The sequence below is a fragment of the Echinops telfairi genome, unplaced genomic scaffold (genome assembly GCF_000313985.2).
Source record: "Echinops telfairi isolate 266 unplaced genomic scaffold, ASM31398v2 ScPeMD7_60;HRSCAF=208, whole genome shotgun sequence".
NCBI classification, from domain to species: domain Eukaryota; kingdom Metazoa; phylum Chordata; class Mammalia; order Afrosoricida; family Tenrecidae; genus Echinops; species Echinops telfairi.
Window position 1 is genome coordinate 41,871,953 of NW_022103958.1, and position 22,707 is coordinate 41,894,659.

Genomic DNA, 22,707 nt, shown 5'->3' on the forward strand with positions numbered 1-22,707 from the left:
CAACACCCACCCCACCCGCATCAGGGAGCGTTCTCCAGCCAGCGGTGCCACTCTGGCTGACCGGGGTTCTGAGAGGTGAGTCCTCAGAGCTAACCGAGCCCCCCACCTGGTCACCTTCTCCCTCAGGGTTCGCACCCAGCTTCTCTCAGTGAGGAGAAGGCCAGGCAGGGCTTTGCATACAGACAGTCTTTGAAAGAGTTCGAGTGTCACATGGCCTAGCCCCACCCTCCCTGGGGCAGACTCAGCAGCCCACAGGCACTCACTGGCACCCTGGAGGGCGGAGGGCAGCCTCACTTACTAGATCCTGGGCACCTGGATGATCCAGCGCATGTTGGGTGAGTAGACCTTGTGCTGGATGAACCAGCGGGCCAGGTTGGGCCACTCCTCAGGACTGCGGCCATAGATGGAGAGCCTCGGCTCGGAGTACTGGTACTTGCTCTCCTCCAGCTCCCGAGCCACCTCCTGCCACCGAGAAGAGCTTAGGTCAGCCCAAGAGGCCCCCCCCCCAGGGCCCCACCCTCGGAGGAGGGCTTGGAGAGGGGTGGGGGAGCTCACGCACCTTGACCATCCGAGCAAAATACTCTCCTCCAAGGTAGTTTTCGGTTTTCAAATACAGGTCTCGCAGCTCACTGGCCCCCATAGGGTTGTACTTGGAGTTGAACTTGTCAAAACGATGGAATGTCTGCCGGCCCTGGAGAGAGACCACCAGCCCATCAACACATTCTGTCTTCACCACCCACATCCTCTCTCCAAGCCGGCGGCCACCATAAGCATGTCTTTCTTCTGCATCATTTCTGGCAGCCTGAGGGTCCAGCATGATGGATCCTCACAGTCGGCCGGGGACCCGTTTGTGAGGCCCTCGGTGAAGGTGACCTTTCCCTTCGTGACCTCCTTTAGTGTCTTAATTACCTTGTAAAAGCCAACCAGGCAGCTGGAATTCATCATTTTATACAGCATAAAACAAGAGCTGCTGTTCAAGGCCCCTCTGGTGGACTCAAAAGCTCAAGTGAGTTGCCTACAGGCAGAAGTGGGATGAGGACTTGGGTCTGTCTGACTTCAGGTTCCACTCTTTCCCCTGCCCCCCCTGGCTGCCCCCCAGCCATTCTCTCCTCGCTGGCCAGATCTCCGTGCTGGAAGACAAAGCACTGCTTGCAAAGTCAGGTTCACACGAGCACTTTCAAGGCCAAATCCCAGAGGACTGAGGCCCTACCACACACTGCTTTGTGCTGCAGGCCCTGGACAGGCACACGTACCGCGTGGACATCCAGCGAGTCCACGGTGAGGTCGTAGGGGTCCATGTGCAGGCTGTCGAACACCTGCCGCAGGCTGATCTTCCGGCCCCGCTTCTCGGCCACAATCCGGTCAGGCTCCGTCTGGTACGTGTGCTTGATGAAGCGCAGCAAGTGCTTCTGGTTCATGCAGGCCGTTGCATGGATATGTGTGTCCACCTGAAAGACAGCACCCGATGGGCCCTGAGCTGGGCCACCACCACCACCACCCCCCCAGCAACCAAGCCAAGGCGCCCGACTCCCACTAGGGACCTACAGGGCCTCAAGATCTTAGGAGCCACACAGACAGCCTCCACCAATGCCTGAGCCCTGCCCCCTTTCTCCTCTCCACTTCCCAATGGGCTCCCACCCTCGCCTTGTGGCAACAGGAGAAGTTTCTAAAAAGTAAACTGAATTAAGTCACCCAGTTCAGAGATTGTCAGTGATGCTCAGCATCTTCCAGCTCCTTGGTTTACCTGCCTCTCTCTCCACACCGTGTCATTTTGCCCAGGTGCATCCTTTGCCTGCAGGCCTTGCTCCTCCCACCAATCTCCCAGGGGCCCTGCACTTGGAAGCTAATCCTGATCCCTTAGGCACCTTCCCAGCCTGGAAGCCTGCACAGGCAGTTCCCTCCATCGTTCTCTGTCTACTTCCCTAGACTGGGAGCTCCCCAAGGGCGGGAGCCATGTCAGCACATCTCAGCCTCCAGAGCCCGATGTGAAGTAGTAGTTGACTGACTAGGTGGGTGAATATGTGGTAGGTTCCAATAGTGTTGGAATGAACCCATAGTGTGGATAATCTCTACAGCTTCATAAAACCCTGAGGGCCCACCCCAGGCTCCACAACACCTCACTCTGCCTAGCGACCTCTTTTGAAGGTCCAGAGTGCTCCCAAAACAACGCTCCCCCCCCGCCCCCCCCCGTGGGAGTTAGGGAGCAAGGAAGACATCAGGGACCAGCCAATCATCGCACACTTCTTTGGCTTGGATGGATACAATTCATCCAAACCTCAAGGTGCCCAAATCCAAAAAACCACAGCTCCACTCACCCTAAGCCCGAAGGGGGGGGTGGGGGGGTGGCAAACCCTAAAGCAGAAATGCACAGGGGGCGGGGGCTCCTTCCCACACCCCGCGGTGGCGGGAGGCCCACAGAAGGCACCAGAGAGAAGCTCCTGGGGTCCTCAAAACGCCCTGTGGGGTTTTCCAGGTCTGTCTCGTGCATCTTCCTGGACAGCACATTGTCCTGCTTTCCCCCCTTTTCTGTCCCGCCTCACCTTTCCAGACACTCCAGGAGACGCATTCTGAATACCAAAATGGAAATTTCTTGGGGCCTGGCCCCAATGCTCGTCTTCTCAGTGTGCATTCTCTCCAGAGGTGACCTGCTCCTCACTCCGGTCCTGACTTACACTCTCCTCTCTCTGCTAATACCTAGTCTGCTATTGCAGTCTGCTAATTCCTAGTCTGATATCTACTGGATGTTTCCACTTGGGTAACACAGATCCCTCAAGTTTAATGTAGCAAAAGTTGATTCCATCTCTGGTCCATCCCAGGTTTCCACAGCTCAGGAAATGTGGGTGTCATCTTCTACCCCCCCTCCTTCCCCAATACTCAGTCCAGCCAGTCTTACCTTCCCAGTGTGTCTGAAGCCCCTACAATCTCTCCAGCTTCATGGTTGCCCCAAGAGACACAGCCTTTTACTCTTACTCTGCAGTACCACAGTGACCTCCAACTGGGCCAATCTCCTCTGCACACACAGATGCTAGAATGGACTGTTTTGTTGTTTTTAACAATTAACTTTGTGTGTGTGTGTATGTGTGTTACTAAATGCTCTTTACGAATCTTAAGCCGAGAGCCCCGCTGATAAGACCTGACACGGTGAGCCCCCATACCCCTCGTCCACATTCTCCCCCATCTGACTGTGCTCCGCTTGCAGGACCCCGTCCAGGTGCTCAAAGGTGCTGCAACCCCCCCCCTCCCCCCCTTCAGCCACTAACCCTAGAGGACTGGAGCCAGGGCTAAACGGAGAGGTGACTGGTAGGGAGCATTTGACTTCCCTACAGGGTGTCCCAGTGAGGATGACGGCGGCCTCACAGGTCAGGGTGCTGCCAGCTGCCAGACTTCACTCTGGAATGACTGCTGTGGCCGGCCAACCAGGCGCTCTGCCAGGGCTGGGGGGAGGCGGGCTGACCTCTGTTCAAGGAATACTGTCACGCCAAACCAGATCTCTGATCTACAGCCCCTGTCATTGGGCATATCATTTACTCAGCAGGGTTCTGCCAGCCCTTTCTGCTGCCTACCAGGAAGACAGACCACTGGATGTCAGATCAGTGAGACTATTTAAAGCACCAAGGCTCAGGTACCACAGGTGTGAGGCTAGACTCATGGGAGTGTGCGGGGTGGGGCGGGTGCGGGCAGGAAAAGGCCAGCCTGACTTAGTTCAGCTGGTCCAGTTTCGTTCAACCACCTCAGCATGACTCAGTGCATTCAGGGCCTCCGGTTGTGTCTCCCGGCTTACGGTGAAAGCACACGCCCCAGTGAGCCCCAAGTTGAAGGACAAAGGCAGCCGGACAATCCAGGAAGCATTCCATCCAAAGGTTATCATGCCAAGGTGACTATTGAGGAACAAGCGAACGAGGCTGTCACTGGATATCAGTGTTTTCAAATCACCAGAAGATCCAAGTGAATTCCCTGCTTTCACCTAAGATGTCAGTCTAAGCAAAGAGTTTCCAAACAAGGATGGTCAATGCCTGACACTTAAGCCAACACTGGCCCATGGCAGACACCGATAAGCAAGTCCAGTGCTCTCTTCACAAAGCTTCAGGAGTAGCCTCAGGCTGGCCACAGAAAGCGAAACTCATGTATCTCTAATGACACCCGGAGCAAAGTGTGAAATGTCTAACCCTAACCCAGGCCCCAAGCGGCAAACTCAACGAACCCCTGTTCTTAATCTGAGCAGAAAATACGTGTACTATTGACCCGGCCCTACTGGTTGAGGCTCAAGGTGCCATAACCCATCACCTGCTACTGCTATGATGATGCAGCTAAGTCAACAAAGCCCAGCCACACTGACCCATGGCCACACCACACTGGCCTGGTCAGGGACACCGCCAGTCACCACCAACATAAAGAGGTGGCCCTGCCAGCCCTTCTGGCTTTTAAGAAGCCAGTCCTCCCACCCCACTGTAGACTTTTAGGGGAAGTGAAGCAAACCAGGGGAGGCAGACACAGGGCCGGCTGAGTGCAGGCCTGGGACTGAGTTTATGGGTTGGTGGAGGTGCCAGAGAACAGGTCCCTCAGGTCATAGCATGGTTAGGATGCATCCTCCCCACCCCCACCCCCAGACAGTCGGAGAACCCTGAGGACAGGCATGGTAATGCCATATGAGATCCTCAGCCACATCCTGACTGGAGGCAAGCAGAGGGTTGTCCAGACACCACCACTCCAACCAGGGTGACGCGGGAGCCAGAGCTGGAAGCAGGGGGCTACAGGCCTTCTGAAAAAGTGGGTGGGGCTGCGAAAGGCCACGGAAGGGTTTTTCTTAGATGCCCACGTGGGCACGTGCTAGGCATACTGGGTGCACTCTAGGCAGGGCGAAGAGATTGCATAGTGACTGAGGCACCACCTGACTGAACACGGAAGGCTCACAGGGAAGCAACCAATGCTGCTGGGAGGTTAAAAGTCCTGGACATCCCCAAGGCCGACCCCCAGGCTTCTCCCAGCCCACGGCTGAAGCCAGGCTCTCGCCTCATCAGGCTCTCGATCTCAGCGGAGTGGGAGTCCACTACCCTCCCCAGAGGGGCTCCTAGAGGTCAGGGCCCAGAAGGGCAGTCCCAAGTCCAAAGTGGCCTTACCAGCTCTTGCTTTCTGTTGACTAGATCCCCTATCTTAAGAGTAGCCTGGCCTCAGAAGTGATTCTCACGGCCACTTGGGAGGCCGTGCCCCACTTCCCGAGGAAGAAAGCCCACGCGATCGATGGTGCACCACCTGACCGTGGTGGTTTCCCCTGCCAGTGATGCCAAGCACTGCCAGAGGCAAGGAGCTGCTTCTGCACTAGGCACTGCCCTCCCTCAGCCAGGGGCTCTGCTCCTCACACAGGAGACCAGCCCCGCGGTGGGGGTGCGGGGTGGGGGTGTCAGGGGGCTGCAAGGGGCATGGCTCTAACGCACCTTTCTCACGTTATAGAAGTCTCGGTGGGGGTTACTCTTCAACTCTTTGAATTCGGCCATTTCATTTAACATCTCGTGAAGGCTGAACTTGGATTCCAAAAAGTTCAGTCGCCGGTGGCAATATGTTTTCCTGCAGGTTGTGGGGACGGAAGAAACCACGGGTGAGGAGCAGTCGCAGACCCTCTGGTGGCAGAAGGGCCAGGACCCGGGAGGGGGGCAGAGCCTTCTAGCTCTCTCTCCTGGGATCTGCTGCTTGACTCTGTGGGGCTCTGTGACATGAACAAGACATGACAACACGGGCCCACGGAGGCAGACTTTGGAACCTGAGACAGCTCTTCCGTTTGTAGCTTTGTACACTTGGGCTTCGGATGAACAAAGAGGGGAGCATACTCTCTCTGACAGGGCTGACACCCCCAATTCTCAGGAACTCAAGGGCAAGGAGGGTTCTCCTGGTAGTGGGGGTGCCCAGCACATCCACACATCCCTACCACAAGGAACCTTCGGCCATAAGTCATGCCAATCTTCTCCCTTGCCCCCAAACAGCTGCTCCCTTCACCTCCAATCACTGGGGCTTTTCCGAGCATAAAAGTGCCCATTGGCCCTGCTCACAGTACAACCACCTGTCTGCCCAGACCAGCCTCAGGGAGGGACAGTGAGGAGCTTCAGAGCCAGGACTTTGGAGGGCATTTCTCCCGCCTCTCCCCAGGCAGCACGACTCGAACCCTCCTGGCACGGCCAGTCCCCTCCATCTCGGCTAAAAGGGCCCCCTTTATTTGGCAGAGAGTTTCCTGGGAACTAGCCTGTCCTCTGTAATCATGAAGACCAACAGCCAGATGCCCAGGTCACCTCAGAGCCTACTCTGCTTCCCTGGGGACTGACATTCCAAGATAAACCCCAAAAGCAGGAGCAAGAAAGAAGTCCCAGAGCCCTGCACCCACCCCCACCCCCCAGGGACCAGCTGCAGTGGAGTCGATGCCAGCTCGTGGTAGCCCCACGCGGGTCAGAGAACTGCTCTACAGCATGCCCCATGGCTGACGTAAATCACCAGGACCCTCTTTCAAGGTTCAAACTGCCAACCTTGCCGTTTGCAGCTGAGCACATTAACCATCACACCACACAGGGCCTCCTCTCCCTCCCCGAAGCCCCTCCCTCCCCAGGGCACTCTCAGCACAGCCACTGCACCGGGGATCCCTGTGCCAGCTCCACTGTCCTGCTTGCCCTCTCTTGCCTGGGCAGAGAGAGGGCAACGCTCACTGCACATTGAGTCAATCCCGACTCGTAGCCACCCTATAGGACAGAGTAGAACTGCCCCTATGGGCTTCTCAGACTGAAACTCTTTACGGGAGTAGAAAGCCTCGTCTTTCTCCCACAAAGCGGCTGGTGGTTTTGAACTGCTGACCTTTCAGTTAGCTTTCCAATGTGTAACCCATTACACCACCAGAGTAAGTTGCCAAAGAATGGCAAACTGCCCGGGAGCTGCAGGGTGGGCCAATGAAGAGAAACTGCAACCAAACCCCACAAGCATGGGAGATGGGGAGGTGTACGTGCAGGGAAGCCCAGAGCAGAGGGCTGGCCTCTCTGGCCCTCCTCAGATTAGCTCTCATGCAGGGAGAGGCGAGCTGGCAGCTGACTTACGTGGGGCCATCAGTAATGAGCGCCAGGATGTGGCTCATGTCCACGGTGTAGGTCTCCAGGTCAGGGTAGGGCAGGCTGTGGGGCTCCTGGCGCTCCAGCATCTGCTTGTTATCATACACGAAGAGGATGCCAGCCTGCATGTGGATCAAGTAGTCCAGGTTGGGGGGTGCTTCGTCCAGGCAGTAAGGGTCTTCCTGGGGCTCTGGGGGAGGGTGGAAGTCTGCAAAACAGGATTGAGTGATGGCAGAGGGGCCCTGTCCCCAGGAACTCACAGGGTCCAAATGTCATCCCTGGTGGGGCCTGTCCTCTGGGAAATTCACCCACCCTCACTGACCATAGTGTCATTACCACCATCCACATTTCTCTGAAAAACCACTGTGCTTGCTCCCCATCAGATTGAAGTTCTTTGGAGGTAGAGACAGAGGGCTGCTCTGTTTACTGCTCTGTCCCCACTGCCTGAACAGCCCCTGGTTCTGAAACGCCCCCTGGCACCAAGCTGGCACTCCATTTTTAAAAAGTTTTAATTTCGTTGAAATGGGTTTCACCTTCCAAAGTGCTCCAGGACCCTTGGGGGTGTTACAAGGGGCAGCTACGTCTTCTCCCAGTAAGTCAACTGACAGCACCTGGGACTGCCCAGTGGAAATCATTGTCCCTGTCCTCCTAATCTTCCTGGGCTCCGGAGAGCCAAGAGGGTAGATGAGAAGACCTTCTCCCCACCAACCTCCTGGGGAGACACAAAACAAGACCAGCTTGCTTGCTTTCTAAACTCATTTTATTGGGGGCTCATACAACTCTTGTCACAATCCATACCTCCACTGTGTCAAGCACATTTATACGTTTGTTGCCATCATCATTCTCAAAACATTTGATTTCTACTTGAGCCCTTGGTATCAGCTCCTCATTTTCCCCTCCCTCCCCGCTCCCCTTCCTCATGAACCCTTGATAATTGATAAATTATTATTTTTAAGGTAGAATTGGGATCATGATAGTTGGGCGGGCAGGGAAGGAAGCATTACAGAACTAGAGGAAAGTTGAATGTTTCACCGTTGCTACACTGCGCCCTGACTGGCTCATCTCCTCCTCGTGACCCTCTGTAAGGGGATGTCCAGTTACGCACTCCCCCTCAATCACAATGATATGATTTTTTGGTTTTTGATACCTGATACCTGATCCCATCAACACCTTGTGATCAAACAGGCTGGTGTGCTTCTTCCATGTGGGCTTTGTTACTTCTGAGCTAGATGGCCACTTGTTTATCTTCAAGCCTTTAAGACTCCAGACTCCATATCTTTTGATAGCCACACACCATCAGCTTTCTTCACCACATTTGCTTATGCACCCGCTTTTTCTTCAGCAATTGTATCGGGAAGGTGAGCATCATGGAATGCCAGTTTAATAGAACAAAGTGTTCTTGCATTGAGGGAGCACTTGAGTAGAGGCCCAATGTCCATCTGATACCTTAATACTAAACCTATAAATATATGCACATAGATCTATTTCCCCATCATATATAAATATATTTACATGTGTACATGCCTGTATATAGACCTCTATAAATGCCCTTTGCCTCCTAGATCTTTCCTCTATTTCCTTTTACTTTCCTCTTGTTCCACTATCATGCTCAGCCTTCATTTGGGTTTCAGTAATTTCTCTAGGTTACATTGCCCTTGATCAAGCCCTACCAGGCATGTTACACCCTCCTCACCACTGATTTTGGATCACTTGTTGTTCCCTTGTCCCTGTGTTTGCTAACACCACTTCCTTTCCCCTACGTCCCACCTCTCATGTCCCCTCCAGAACTGTCGTTTCTGTTGTTTTCTCCTCCAGATTATTTATACCACCTATCTTATCTAGATAGACCTGCAGAGATAATAATATGCACAAAAACAAGACAGAGCAAAAAAAAGCAACAAAAGCAAACAAAAAAACCAATGACCAAAAAAAAAGCCTGTAAACAGTTCAAGGTCTGTTTGTTGACCTTTAGGAGTGTTTTCTGGTCAAGTCTGATGGGGTGCCATGCCCTGGCCCCAAAGTCTATTTTTGGTATTCCCTCGATACTTCCTTGCTCTGCTCCCCTTGTTGTTCTGTTGCCCCCTCCACCCTACTCCCTAGTGTTTTGCCTCAGTGTGGTGGGGTCAGATCGGACAAAATTCCCACACTGTCTCTAGTGTTGTCCCCTGTAGGGCTATGGGTCAGTGAGTGATGTGGTGTCTCATAGTGGGGCCGGCCATCTGGTCCTCTCTGTGCATTGGCGGCTCTGAGCAGGGATATCATCCTCAAGGCTTGGTGGGCCAGGATGTGCTCAACACGCCCTTCCTCCCCTTCATTTGCACCTGTGTGCTCTGATCTAACAGGCCCCTCTCCCTGAGCTGTAGCTTCAGTGCTGTCCTCTGAAGTAAATTCTTCTGGGGGGAGGGGCGGCTGGGACCAGCTTTCTTACAGAGTAGGGAATGCCAAGGGCCCTGAACCTGCTCCCCATGGGGTGATGAGCTGAGTTAGGCCCCTGGAAGCAGAACATGCCTCTTTGCAATTTTCCTGCTGTGAGTCTTTGGACAAACCACACTACCTCTCTGATCCGTGTCTCTGAAGAAGACGGCCCTGGCCTTCGGTGCTGCATGAACAGTGGCGTGTGTAAGAAAGCAGTCGGCCCTGCAGGCATGTTGGCGGTACACTGGTTATGCACTCCGCTGCTGGTCAAAGGCCAGGGGGTGAACCCCTGTCACTCTGTGGGGTAAAGATGAGGCAGGCTGCTTCCATCAACAGGACTGCCGTGGAGCCCCTCGGGGCATCTCTGCCCCATCAGACAGGGTCGCTGGGAGTCCACCACGAATCCATGCTGGTGGTTTGGTTGGGTGCTGCTGTCTCATTACTGTCATAACACGGTTTCCTGAAACACCTGCATCTGGTGAAGGAAGCAGCAGACACATAGCAACCGATCTGGGAGCGTCTCAGCAGCCCAGCCAGGTCCACACAGGATCCGGCCGCCCAGCTGCCAGCCAGAGGGCTGGAGGAAGCGCTGGGTGTCCCAGGCTCAGAAGCCACCAAGGCGGCTGACTTGCCTAAGCATCCACCCTCTGCCAGGGTTCACAGCACACTGCCCAGAAGAGCAGAGCGGGGCACTGATGCCCCCTCCCGAGGCCCAGCCGCAGGCCAGCTCAGTCTTCCCTCACGGGGGCCAGTGGTCGTGCAGGACTCGGCCTGTGGGGTGCAGACGGCATTCCAAAGGCCGCAGGGAAACCTGGTCTGAACTCTCGGAGGTTGCTCCACCCTCCCCCGGCCGGGGCCCAAGCACCCTATTCTGCAGGAGTGTGTGTTCTGGCTAGCCTCGCCAAAGCAAGGGGTGATGGGAGAAATGGAGCTGAGATTGCCCAGAGCCACCAGTGGTAGCAGATGTCCAATTCCAGGCCTCAGAGGATAGCCTGGCACGATCCACCTGTGCCAGGCACAGCCAGGGCCACGGACTGGCCTCTACTCCCAGCCCCCAACGTTCAAGAGTAAGGCCTCCTTTTCCCTCATGCGATCAGTGACCCTACAGACCCTGCCGTTCCCAGGTCCTTCGAAGGCCAACTGGATTCCACCGAGAGCCCATCCCTGCTCCAGCCCCACCCCCGCCCTGGCCCACCCCTTTGCTAAAATCCACAGCAGGCAAGCAGCGACCACGTCCTGACCCTCGCTAGAAGCCAGAACTGCACCTCTGCTCATTTACTCCCCACCACAGGCCCAGGAGGAGGACACTGTTAGCACAGCTGCCTCGCAGACTGAGAGACTCTGAGTTAGAGACCTGTCTTGCCCGGGGTCCCAAGAAGTTGCAAGATCCTAAGGCAAGCATATTTCACTTCCCTGTTCCTGGAGCGTGCCTCCTGACCTGCCTTCCACCCACCCACCCCACCCCACCCCTGAGTCAGCGCTGAGTGTCTGAGTGTGCAGCACTGGAGACTGGAGACTGCAGTGTCTCCCTGGGAAATCCCCAAGATCAGACCCAGGCTGTCTTTCATTGCTCTTCCTCTCTTATCTCCCACAGCTCAGTTCTAATCAGGCACAGGCCCGAAGGGCATGATAAGCCTGTCTGTAGGCAACCTAGCAAACACCAGTGGAAGAGACGCCAATATCGGGGTCCTGCTCTTCACACCCCATCTAGGGGAAAAGCATCCAGCCAGCAAAGAGTCTTGACCAACTCTTGGGTCATGCCCACGTTTGAGACCCCACCTTCAGCCACACCATTGTACCTGGGAGGCCCTCTTCCAGAGGGGCAGTGTCAGCTCGCTGGTGGCCCAGGTACTGGGCCGTGGTCCTCGGGAAGCGGTGGTAGGCGAGCCGGGCATACTTCTCCCGGATCATCAGGGCCTTGGCCAGACTCTTGGCAGCCTGCTCATAGTCCTCCACTGTGATCTGCGGTTGGGGGGTGGGGTGGGGGGAGGCAAGGGGGAAGAGGCATTAGCCACACAGCAAGAACTGAGACTGTTCTTAGAGATCTCAAGGCTGATCCTGGCCAGCATGGGGGCCTTGCGTTTCAAGAGAGTTCCCACTATTCCTAAGAGGGGCCCATGTGTGCCTCAACTGTTTGTACAAACAACCTGGTCTGGGGTGTACACCTGCCTTCCTTCTGGGAGTCTAGAATTTAGGTTGGCACCGGGTAGAGGGTGCCTGCATGACCAACAGTCAGTGAGTTAATTCTGACTCATAGCAACTCCATAGGAAAGAATAGAGCCTTGCCGAAGGGTTTCCGAGGTCGTGAATCTTTATGGGAACAGAAAGCCTCATCTTTGTCCCATGGAGCGTCTGGTGGCTTCAAATTACTGACCTTCCCATGAGCAGCCCAACATTAGCTCCCTGAGCCACCAGGCTCCTCCTACATGACCAGCATCCTGGATGCCCAGGCTCTAGTGAGCTTCCTTGGGAGACAACACTTCACGCGGGCGGGCCGTCATGCTTCCATGTGACTCCCTTGGCGAGGACTCTTCCAAACAGGCCCTGGTTTCTACTGAGCCTCCCGCTTCCGCTTGGCTGATTCAGCTTGCAGCCTTTGACTCCCAGTCGTGTGGCTCCTCCCAGCTAATCTAGGGGGTGAGCTTCCAGAAGCCCCTTGTGAGAAGACAGTGAAGGTGACTTGGAGGGAGGCAGGGGCTCCAGCCTGCATAGCCCTGTTGCCAACGACCAAAGGTCTACTGTCGCACCTGACATGACGAGGCAAAGGCAGGTGGCATAGAAACAAGTCCTGTCCTTTTCCGTCGAGAAACCGCATAGGATCTTCAGGTGTAAAATTGAAAACAAGCAACAGCTGCATGCTCAGCCTGCTGCTTTTCCAACCCTGGCTTCCGGATTCAGATCAAAGCCATCACGCCAGCTCATGCAGTTAACAGACCCCGGTGAGATGCCAGAGCCCTTCCGTCGAGCTGTTTGGGCCTCATCCCACCCTGTTCCTCAAATGGGGAACTCAGACCCAACTCAGACTCCGCTCTGCCTGACTCCCAAAGCCCACGAGCAGGCCACTTCCCAGAGCTGAGTCCTAGCCCGCCAAGCCCCCGCTATGGAGTCAAGACTGACAAGTAGAAAACTTTTAGGACAGGCGAGAACAGCCCCTGTGAGTTTCTGAGACTGTAACTCTTTTAGAGGGTGGAAAGCCTCATCTTTCTCCCACGGAGCAGCTGGTGATTTCAAACTGCTGACCCTGTGGATCGCAGACCAACTCATAACCACTGCCTAGCAGGCAAGAGAAGCTAAATTAGCAATCCTTGGTGTCAGTCAAACCATGCCTTTGAATCCATTAAATATTTGGGGAAACTAACAGGTCCAAGATGATACTTTCTCCATAAACTGGGCCCGGAGACGACATAGAATTTAAAGCTCACAGCCCACATGTCAGCCCACAACCCCAGGCCCTTCTCCGGATGATGGGCCAGCCCTAGACACACTCAGGACGCAGAGCCTCGGCTAGGACCCTCCTACCATCTAGACCCCTATGCCTCTTCCCCTGCTGCTCATGACCTGAAACCCCCAATGCCACCTCTCCCTCCTCTGCACTCAAGGTGCACACAAACCCAGGCCCACCCACAAAGGAGTCAGCGGAGAGAAAGGAGTGGGCGACGCCTTACCCCTGCGCAGTAATCTCCGCTGATGGTGACCCGCTGGAACTCGGGCATGGCCTGGGAAGGGGGTCCAGTGACCACAGGGGTTGCACAGGGAGACATGGCCGGACTGGCAGCTGGAGGTCCCTTCCAATCTTGCTGTGTTGGCATTTGTAGAGACAGGGACTGGGACCGGATCATCTTGAAACTCTTCTTTCTGAGAATCGAGGAGCGATTTTGTCAAGTACTTCTAGCCTTAATGCCTGTCACCATGCTGCCTTCAGGGTGTATGGTTTTATGCCTGGTCTTAGGACTTCTGTGGAAAGATTCGGTGGGGAGTTTAGTTTTGGGATCGGCCGCTCAACGTGGTCAGAGCAAAACCGTGGATCACCATCAATTGCTGATATATAAATTCAGATTGAGGCTGAGCAAAATTCACGCAAGCGCAGGAGAACCAGCACGCAGCCTTAGGTCTCTGAATTTCGAGAACATCTCAAGAACAGATGAGCTGCACAGAAGGAAGACCTAATGAGCTGTGGGGTGACACCCGAAACATCAGACACGAAGAAGCAAAAGGCAATTGAAAAGACAGAAAAGGCTAGATTGGACATCAGAAGGCCGGAACGTGCCCTGGGTTGTAGAGAAGCTAAGGCAAGCTGACGAAATGGTGACGTAAAAGAGCTGAACTGAACATTTCAAAAGGCAGCTGGAGAAGACAACGCATTATAACGAAACAGGCAGGAACCCCGTCTGAGAAAACCCAAAGGGAAGAACACACTCAGCAGATCTTGAACTAGAATAACTAAACATAAAACATAAAAGTTTACGCCTCGAGTTGCAGTAGTGAGCGATTCTGTGGGCAAAACATGGAACAGTGCAGGAAGCATCTGAAGAAGATTGGAGGAAGGCTTATTAACAACCTTAAGTCAGCAGATGAGACAACCTTGCTTGCTGAAAGTGAGCAGGACTTGAAGCACCTGCTGAGGAAAATCAAGGACTGCAGCCTAAAGCCCAAATCCCCACAACTGGCCCAACAGGGGCCATGGTGAGAAATGGAGAGTGAAGATGAAAGCCGTCAAGGGCTCCGTCTTGGTTGGATCGGTTACATGGCAGGCTTCTGGTACAACCAGATTCCCAGTCATCTGACTTGTCCACTGTCACTCAAACCGCGCCTGTACTCCTGGAGGCCCTTTTATTCATGGCCCCATTGATAGTTCATCTTACTTGTATCCACAGTCAATGCTCATGGAATCAGCAATGAGGAGCTCAAACAGCACATTGTCCTGGGTACATCTGCCGCATGAGACCTCTTCAAAGTGTGGAAAAAGCAAGATGGTACTTAGGGGACTAAGGTAGGTCTGACCCCAGCTGTGGTGTTTTCAATGGCCTTACATGGTTGTGAAAGTCGGACATTAAAAAAGGAAGACCGAAGAAGAATCCATGCCTTTGAATTCTGGTGCTGGCACCAAATCAGGAAAGTACCGCGGGTTGCCCAATGAACAAATGCATCTGTCTTGGAAGAAGTACAGCCAAAATGCTCCTTAGAGACAAGGATGGCAAGACTTGGCTCATGTACATTGGACATGCTATCAGGAGAGACTAATCCTTGAAAAAGAGGCATCACCCTTGGTAGCAGTAGAGGGGCAGCCCCAAGAGGACGTGTCTGGACCCGATGGATTGACCCCAGCAGCTGCAGTGATGGGCTCCGGCATAACTGGGAGGGTGGTGTAAGACCAGGCGGTGCTTTGTTCCGCTGTACACGGGGTTATTGTGAGTCAGAACCAATTTGGTGGGAGGTAACAGCGAACAACATGCCTGTGATTATAATCCCACACTGGAGGGCGTTCTGTTACAGGAGTAAAGTGATCAATCCAGCCATAGTCTCTACCTTAGCCACGGGTGTGACTTCAATCACCCCCTTCATGTTTCTTCAGGCTAGGGTGCGCTGAGAGACAACAACCACACCTCTATCAAGGCCTTCCCTGTGTGACCTCCCCTTCGTAACCGTGTCTTGGCGGAAGCAAGAGACCAACACTTGAACGGTGTCCTCAGGAGTGACCATGCGATTGTGGAAAATAGTGAAGACAGACAGAAAGACAGCGGGGGCAAAGGGGCTCCTTGTCCCTCTGTCAGAACCGAGAGAGTGTCTTTTCCAGTGGGTCTATATGATGGGGCTTACAGATCTCTCAAAAGGCATATGGGTCATACAGCAAACATATTACACAATCAATGGGTAATATCATAAGCAGGTAACATCATAAACAGACAATCAAATGACTCAGCGTTTTGACCTAGTTTCAGTTGCCCTCAGACGCCCCAGAGCCCTCCCCAGCGGAGCAATCAGTAGAGGATGTCACAAGAGAGTCTGCTACACTTTACCATGGGACAGGCAATAGAACCTGAATGCCCTTATCTACAGATAACCCTCAGACGTAGTGCAGAGCTAGACACAGGAATGATTCATCTTTTATAGTGGCTCTGCTGACTTTCCAGCCACCACCGCCTTCTTTCCAGCTTCACACCCATTGCTTGCCAGGCTCCTCTGGTTCTAACTTGCCCACCTGTGCTGCCTCTTCTTCAAGGACCAAGTGGTCTATGCCCGGAAGATGGGCTTGATCCCTTTTCAGTTTCCCTTTGCCCTGGTCTTGCGTGCCACTCACTTAGCTGCTTCTGGAAATTCAACCTGAACTCAGAGAACCCCTGATCCAGGCTTCTTTCATCTGTCCTCTGTCAGCAGGAGCTGAGCTAAGCATCTCTTCCAGAGCAAGGCCCCAGGCCATGCCAGGTAGTGAGTGAGTGAGTCCTCCCTTTGGAAGGTGAGGTCCTCCCTTTGGTATTTGAAGACGATCACACCCACAGGAAGAGCCACTCGATGGGTTTTCTTCTCACATGCTGACAGGCTCATCCAGGTCCCACAAGGCTCTGAGTTTCTCTGTCACCCACATGCTTACCACATCGCTTTTTTTTTTTTTTTTAAACTACTGTGTAGACCTCACCTCTGAGGAGAAGCAACAGGTAAGGTTTGAAGGGGAGAGCGGGGTAGAGAGCATGCACCACAGTTGGGAAGCTGGAAGACCACTGGGGCCAAGAACCCACCACTGTTGCCATTCGCTGCCATCAGGTCGGCCCACGTCACACTGCTCCACAGAACTTGCTTGGCGATCATCGTTACCACGGCAGAATAGCAGGCATTTCCTCTGTGGGGCCGGGGGCCAGCATTGTCCTAGGAACGCCCTTAGTCTTCTGCTCCAGTGAGGAAGGCAATGTCCCCCAGTCCGTGTCTCAGAATTCGCCTTGAAGACACATGCTGTGGCTACGGCACTGGACTTCAGACATTCACAAGGCAGGAGCTCAAGCTTTATGGGCACAACAAATTGGTTCAACAGTGGATGGGTCGGCTCTTCGGGGACCACTCACCTTGGCCAGGGGCATGGAGTAAACAAAAGACAATCCCTGAGGTTCTCTCTTAGAAAGTTGGAAAGGTTCAACAGAGCCCAACCAAGGAGAGCCCCGTATTCACGCTCTCCCGCCAGCATAGCAGATGGTCACAAGTGGACATTACTTAGAAAAGAACAGGAGCTGTGGAGTCCACCCCAACGCAATAGGATCATGTGTGCCATAGAATTACTCTGCAGAGGGTTTTCAGTGATTGATTTTCCCAGAAATAGATCACCAGACCTTTCTTCCGAGGCACCTTCGGGTTACAGTTCAACGCACTGCCACCAATTCCATGCTGACTTACAATGACCTTGCAGGACAAGGTAGAACTGACCCTGTGGGTTTGGGAGACTGTTTGCAGGAGTCGAAAACCCCGTCTTTCTCCCTTGGGACAGCTGGTGCTTTTGAACTGCTGAACTTGCAGGTCACAGCCCAACTCATAACCCCTCTGTCACCAGGGATCCCCTTTTGGGTCAAGCCATCCGTCTGTTATTGAGCTCACAGTTCTGTCAGTCAGAAATCTGAGTGGGCGTGGCTGGGTTCCAGGTCCAGAATTATCTAGGGGCCAAACTCAAAATGTCCTCATAGCTTTACCTGAATTACAGTAGCATAAGGTCTTCTGGTGGCATGGTGGTGACACACTGGGCTGGGATCTGCCAGATCAGCAGTTCGAAGCCACCAGCTGCTTAGCAGGAGACAGACAGGTCTTTCACTCCCGCAAGCAGATTGTCTCAGAAAGTCACAGGCCCACTTCTACCCTGTCTTAGAGCTTTGCTCTGAGTCAGTATTGACTCAATGGCAGTGGGTTGTTTATTTTCGAAGATCTGCTGGCTGGAAAGAACTCTAAAGACACCCCCACCCCAGCCCTCCCGCGAAGGCAGCCTGAACCTGAGCACCTCCCATGGCAGAGAGCTCACCCCATTCCTGAATAGACCTCAGCACCCAATCGTTCATTCTCCAAACATTGACCAAGCCCCCATCTGGACCAGGCTGGCAAACACGACGCTGAACAAGACATGGGCTGCTGACACTGGGAGAGGGCACTTCTAAGACTGGCCACCACCTGCCTGTCCACACCCACACCTGCTGCACTTGGTGCTGTCAGACAACCTGCAGAGGGCAGTGTGCTTCTGAAGGCTCCTGGGAAAGCAGAGGGAGGGGGGACTGGAACAGACCCCTTTCCACTAGCTCCCAAATACGCACCCCAAGCCTGTGTGTGGCCCCACTGCACTCAATGCCACAGCGTGGAAGGCCCCGAGGGTAAACGGCGAACAATCTGGGCCCAGGCAGTCCAACAGCACATGATCACACGTGGCGTTGGCTGTAATGAGATGCCCAGAGTATTTTGGGATCCCAGTGGAGACAACTAATCCATGGCAGGGTCGGGGAGGCTCCGGTCCATGACCCTAGGGTTTGGCGTTGGTGCATCCATTTTGCTCCAGACACTAATTTCAGAGGTAAACAAAGCCTGCCTCCTGGATGCCGTTTTTTCTTCTTGTTTAAGTCTTGGGTCAGTGAGGGTGCCTTCTTCACATTTGAAACACATAATTCCTACATGCACAATCAGCGCCCGCTGGGCACACTGTGAAGCTTCCGTGGTGACTCACAGTCATGATCTTGGATGCCAACGGCATGCCATCCAGTCACGGTGGTAGCATCTCTGGCCTTAGGATGCTTGCGTCTGCGCTTGTCGTGACCCTCCCGTGCCCTCCCTCCCTCCCTGTTGGCAATGAAGACAACACCCTAATGACATGCCGGCTCGTGCTAAGTAAGCATTGTGTGTGCACTCACTCACTGCATCCTCGTATGGTAGGTCTTAGTAATACCTCCATGCCATGGGACCAGGACACCGAACTGCGGGGAGGGAAGACCCTTGGCCAGGTCCCCACAGCAGTAAGTGATGGGGTGGACGTGTGACCCCAGTTGGCCTCATAACAAAAGTCCGTGGTCCTGATGGCCTCATTGTGGGGGGGCACTGCGTAGGCAGGGTCACCACAGTGAGCTGCCAAAGGGCTTCCGAAAACGATTCGAGTCCTAGATGGAGTGGGGGGAAATGTGGGTAAAACTCAAAAATCCTAGCACCTATCAGACTTCAGGTCAGACGGAGACCGGCGGAACCCCCGAGCCTGCGGCCGAAATGAAGGTCTGGAAATGAACTCACCTCCAAGGCTTGATTTTCAGCCAAACGACAGTGAAGGGGAACAGTAACTCGAGAGAAGGCACCAACCACGGGAGGCCAGAGGGCAGCATCGGCTCAAGGACAGTGTGCATAATGTTTGGGGAAAGCGGGGCTGGACACAGGGAACTCTGGGAGGAGGCGGGTGGAGGTGCCGTCAACGAGACAAACAAGGTGCTGGAGTTGCTGGAAGGAAAACGGACCTGCTTCGTCGACCTTCCCTCCAGTCACAGCAGGAATTTGAAACCCGTCTAAGCAAAAAATTTCAAAGTTAAAAAGAGAAAGGCGTTTTCCCACAAACTTTTGATGCCCCCTTGCCTAACAATTCGGCAACTCTACCTACAGAAATCCTCCTCCCCACGCTTAATAGGCTGCTTCAAATCCTCCCTAGGATAGGAAACAAGATCTTCAACCTTCTGAGAACACCATGTAAACAAAGAAACAAGATATGGGGGCGAGGTTGGGGGCACAGGCCAAGGAGCAAAGTGTTTCTCTGTGTTGGGATGAAACCGGTTCAAAATTGATCGATCACGGTGCTCGTTTCACAACTCTGTGAAGGTGCTCAACCCATGGACTCACACGCCAGTGAATTACAGATGCCATATGAATTATCTATCTCTCAGAACATTTGGTTTGTTTTTTAAATAATGTTAAGCGTTCAAGGAGCCCTAATGTGCATGTTAGTTGCGCCCAAGTGTTCAGCCTTGTCACCCTTGTTGGCTTCGTTTTAGCTCTGTCCATTTGCAGAGTAGGTGAGCTCTGGGTAGGTACGCTCGCCTAGATTCAGAGGTGGAGTGGGGAAGATGGCTTCTGGGCCCCCAGCCCTCAGGGCTTTCCTATTTTTTGTTTGAGTCATCTAAGAATGATTCTTCAATTCGGTATTGGCCGTAGACAGTCCTCACCTCCCTTTAGCCTTGACCCCAGCCTGGTGTCCCACTGACTTCCTGATCATGCCTGCCTTTGAGAGACCGCTTCTGGGAGCAGCCTGGAGTGCTGGCCCCTGGAGTAAGCGTCCAGTTCTGGAAGGGCTGTGTCTGAGGCCCGTGCCTCTCTTGGAGCTGATGTAATCCTGGACCCTGAGCCCAGGATCTTAGCTGCTCGTCTTTCTTGCTCACAGCCGCAGTTTGTCTTATTTTTGTAAACAAAGAAACAACTTTTTGTAAAAAGTTGATGGATTCCATTTTAACAGAAAAGCCTTCTCTACTTGCTGGGGACACCGGGGCTTACAGGGGTCGATGCTTTTTTTTTTTTTTTTCCAGATGGGAAGTTTCATGTCCTGTGAGTTTGACACATGAACCCTACAGACGACACCTGGTGTCTGCAGGCTTGACCCTGCTTCCAGGCTGACAAGCTCCTTCTAGGAAGAAGGTCCTGAATCCCCATTTTTATGCCAGAAAAGTCCGAAGGTGCCTGGGATGGAGAAGATGGTGGGAGAGGGTGTCCTCCCAGACACTGTTAGGGGATCTGTGGACAAAGAGGCCTCCAGTAAGGAGAGAAGGGAAAGGACACTAGCATGTCAGGCCAGCTTGTCCTGTGGCAGAAAAGCAACTGTGGACACAAGGAACTAACTCCTCCGAAACTCGCAGTGGGGGTTCTACCCTGTCATAACGGGTCGCTATGAGTCGGCATTGACTCGATGGCAGTGAGTTTGGAGGGTCTTGGTCCCCCCATTTTATTCAGACACCAGCAATAACATCCTGGGGACCAGTCGCAGGAAGCACACTATGGCTCTGCCATTCTAGGCTGAAGATGCCATCTCTAACTGGAAATGGATCACCTTATGGCTAATGTGTGGGCCCTACAGTCAAAGGACATAGGCTCTAGTCCCTCCCCTGTCACTTAATGGCTGTGAGCCTTGGTGCAAGTTCGTCCCTGAGCCTGAACTGCCTCATCTGCTAAGTCCAGATAATAAGAATTTCCCCCTGAGAAGTTCAGGGTGGACCCTGCGTGAGAATCCATGCAAACTGCACAGCCCAGACCGGTCCACCATAAGCACTCAGTAACCATAGTTCCCAGTTAACACTCCAAGAAGATAACTTAGTGGTACCAATCTCACTCTATAAAGGAAAAAGGCACCAGGACACAGAGAGGTTTCCTCATTTGCCCAAAGTCACACAGCATCCTAGTGAGTGGCAGGGCACAATGATTTGAGGAGCTATGGCCTCTTGGATGTAGTATCTGTGGGGATAACAGGGGTGGCAAGAGGTCTCTTTTCTGCCTAGCCCACTATGCCACTAAGGTTTCTACAACTTTGTTAAAAACAAAAAACAAAACAAAAAAACACTTCACTCTCTGCTATCAAGTCACTTTTGGCTCATAACCACCTTGTATGGCTGGGTAGAACTGCTCCCTCAAGTTGCCGAAGCTGTAAATCTTTACGGGAATAGAAAAAAGCCTCTCCTTTCTCCCATGGAGTTGCTAATGGGCTTGAACTGCTGACCTTGTGGTTAGTAGCCCAACATATAATCTCCCACCTTACCAGATCTCCTACAGTTTAGTAATCGAAAAAAAAATTTTTTTCAAAAAAAAAACACTGCCATGGGGTCAATTCCAACTCATAGAAACGGAGTAGAACTGCCCAGTAAGTAGGTGGAAAACAGCGTTTCTGCGGAGGAGCTTCTGGAAACCAGGGAGCTGTTTGGCTTGCTTGTTGGTGAGTGGATGAGACAAGGATGAGAAGAGCACGCTCCTTTTGCAGCTGTCAGGCCCAGAGTCTCCCTGAACGGAAAATGACTTCAGGAACTCATTATTTCTGGCCATAAAAAGTGCCAGATTCCATCTGTTCTCATGATAAGGGGTTAAAATGCTCACTTCTTAACAGAGAGAAGGTCTGCAGACCATTCAGCCCATAAAACGGGCCCTTCTGCGAAGCCGGTGGCCGAGGGTCTCCACAGACATGCTCTTCTGCATCCTCAGGGACGGCCGCGCCACCCTCCCACCTGTGCAGGGCTTTCATTTTCCCCACCTGCTCTCCTCGGCACTCTGGGAAGTTCTGTTGCCCTGGCTGACTCTTGTATCTGTGTCTCACCCAACTCTTCATGTCTTCCGTGGACACGCCACCTCCCTAAAGCAGAGACAGAGACAACTGACTAGAAGACCGTGTGAACCTCAGCTTGGTGAGCTGCGACCAAATTATGTAGATGGTGCCCGGCTACCTGCTCCGAAAGAGCTCACAGCAGAAGGTCCTGGATCACAAGGGAGAGAAATGTGAAACAACATTCAAAATCATAAAACCAAAGGCCAGGGTTACGGGTTGGGTAGGAACTGGGGGAACCCCCGAGAGTATGGCCCTGAAGTCACCCTCCAGAGATGGTGGGGAGGTCTCATCCCCGTGGCTTGGTTCTCAGCCAAACCATAGACCGGTCTAGAACGCGGACACCACAGCAGCAGGGAGCATGCACTCCGAGTGACCAACCAGTGGCAATGACAAGATCTGAAACTGCCCCAGGACAAAGGTCAGAAGGCAGGAAGGGGTGAGGGAAGTAGGGGGGATGGGAACAGGAAACAAGGAGGAAGTGGGACTCGTGACACCACCTTGTGGAGATTGCAGCCAATGACACAACACCACGGTGGGCGTAAGCCCTCCCTCAAGTCTCAGTCAAAACCTTTTAAAAGAATAACACACGCTGTCGCCTGCTTAAAGAGACCTTCTTTGACTACCCCATGGGAAGGAGGCTCCCACCCTGTATTTCTCACCGGCTCCCTTGAATAATCTGCTTCCTACACTGGTACCTCCCCTTCGCCCATGTTTCCAAGGCGCATGTCAGCTGCTTCAGCCTGGGTTTGGCCCCTGGGAGATACTGGGAGGTACCGGGAGAAACTGGAAGATGGGAAAAGTCAAGGTAGCGTATCTCTAGCTTGGGAGGCATCTCGCAGATGCTGTGTCACCTCTTCTCTCCAGTTCCCCACAGACGGTCCCACCACGGGTCAGCTTCCCCTGGGGACCCTACTCTGGGCCCCA

The 22,707-nt window shown here is 53.5% G+C and overlaps 1 protein-coding gene across 2 annotated transcripts in view; it reads right to left on the reverse strand.

The window, feature by feature from the left end:
- AMPD3 (adenosine monophosphate deaminase 3) overlaps nt 1–22,707 on the reverse strand; it is a 42,438-nt gene that overhangs the window by 9,502 nt on the left and 10,229 nt on the right. For both annotated transcript variants that reach the window (XM_004711537.2, XM_045290970.1), the window contains exons 3-9: nt 13,160–13,349; nt 11,294–11,456; nt 7,068–7,287; nt 5,433–5,562; nt 1,254–1,448; nt 560–691; nt 299–462 (exon numbers count right to left, since the gene is read on the reverse strand). In XM_004711537.2, coding sequence (XP_004711594.1) covers nt 299–462; nt 560–691; nt 1,254–1,448; nt 5,433–5,562; nt 7,068–7,287; nt 11,294–11,456; nt 13,160–13,349 — 1,194 coding nt within the window. The remainder of the gene's footprint in view (nt 1–298; nt 463–559; nt 692–1,253; nt 1,449–5,432; nt 5,563–7,067; nt 7,288–11,293; nt 11,457–13,159; nt 13,350–22,707) is intronic.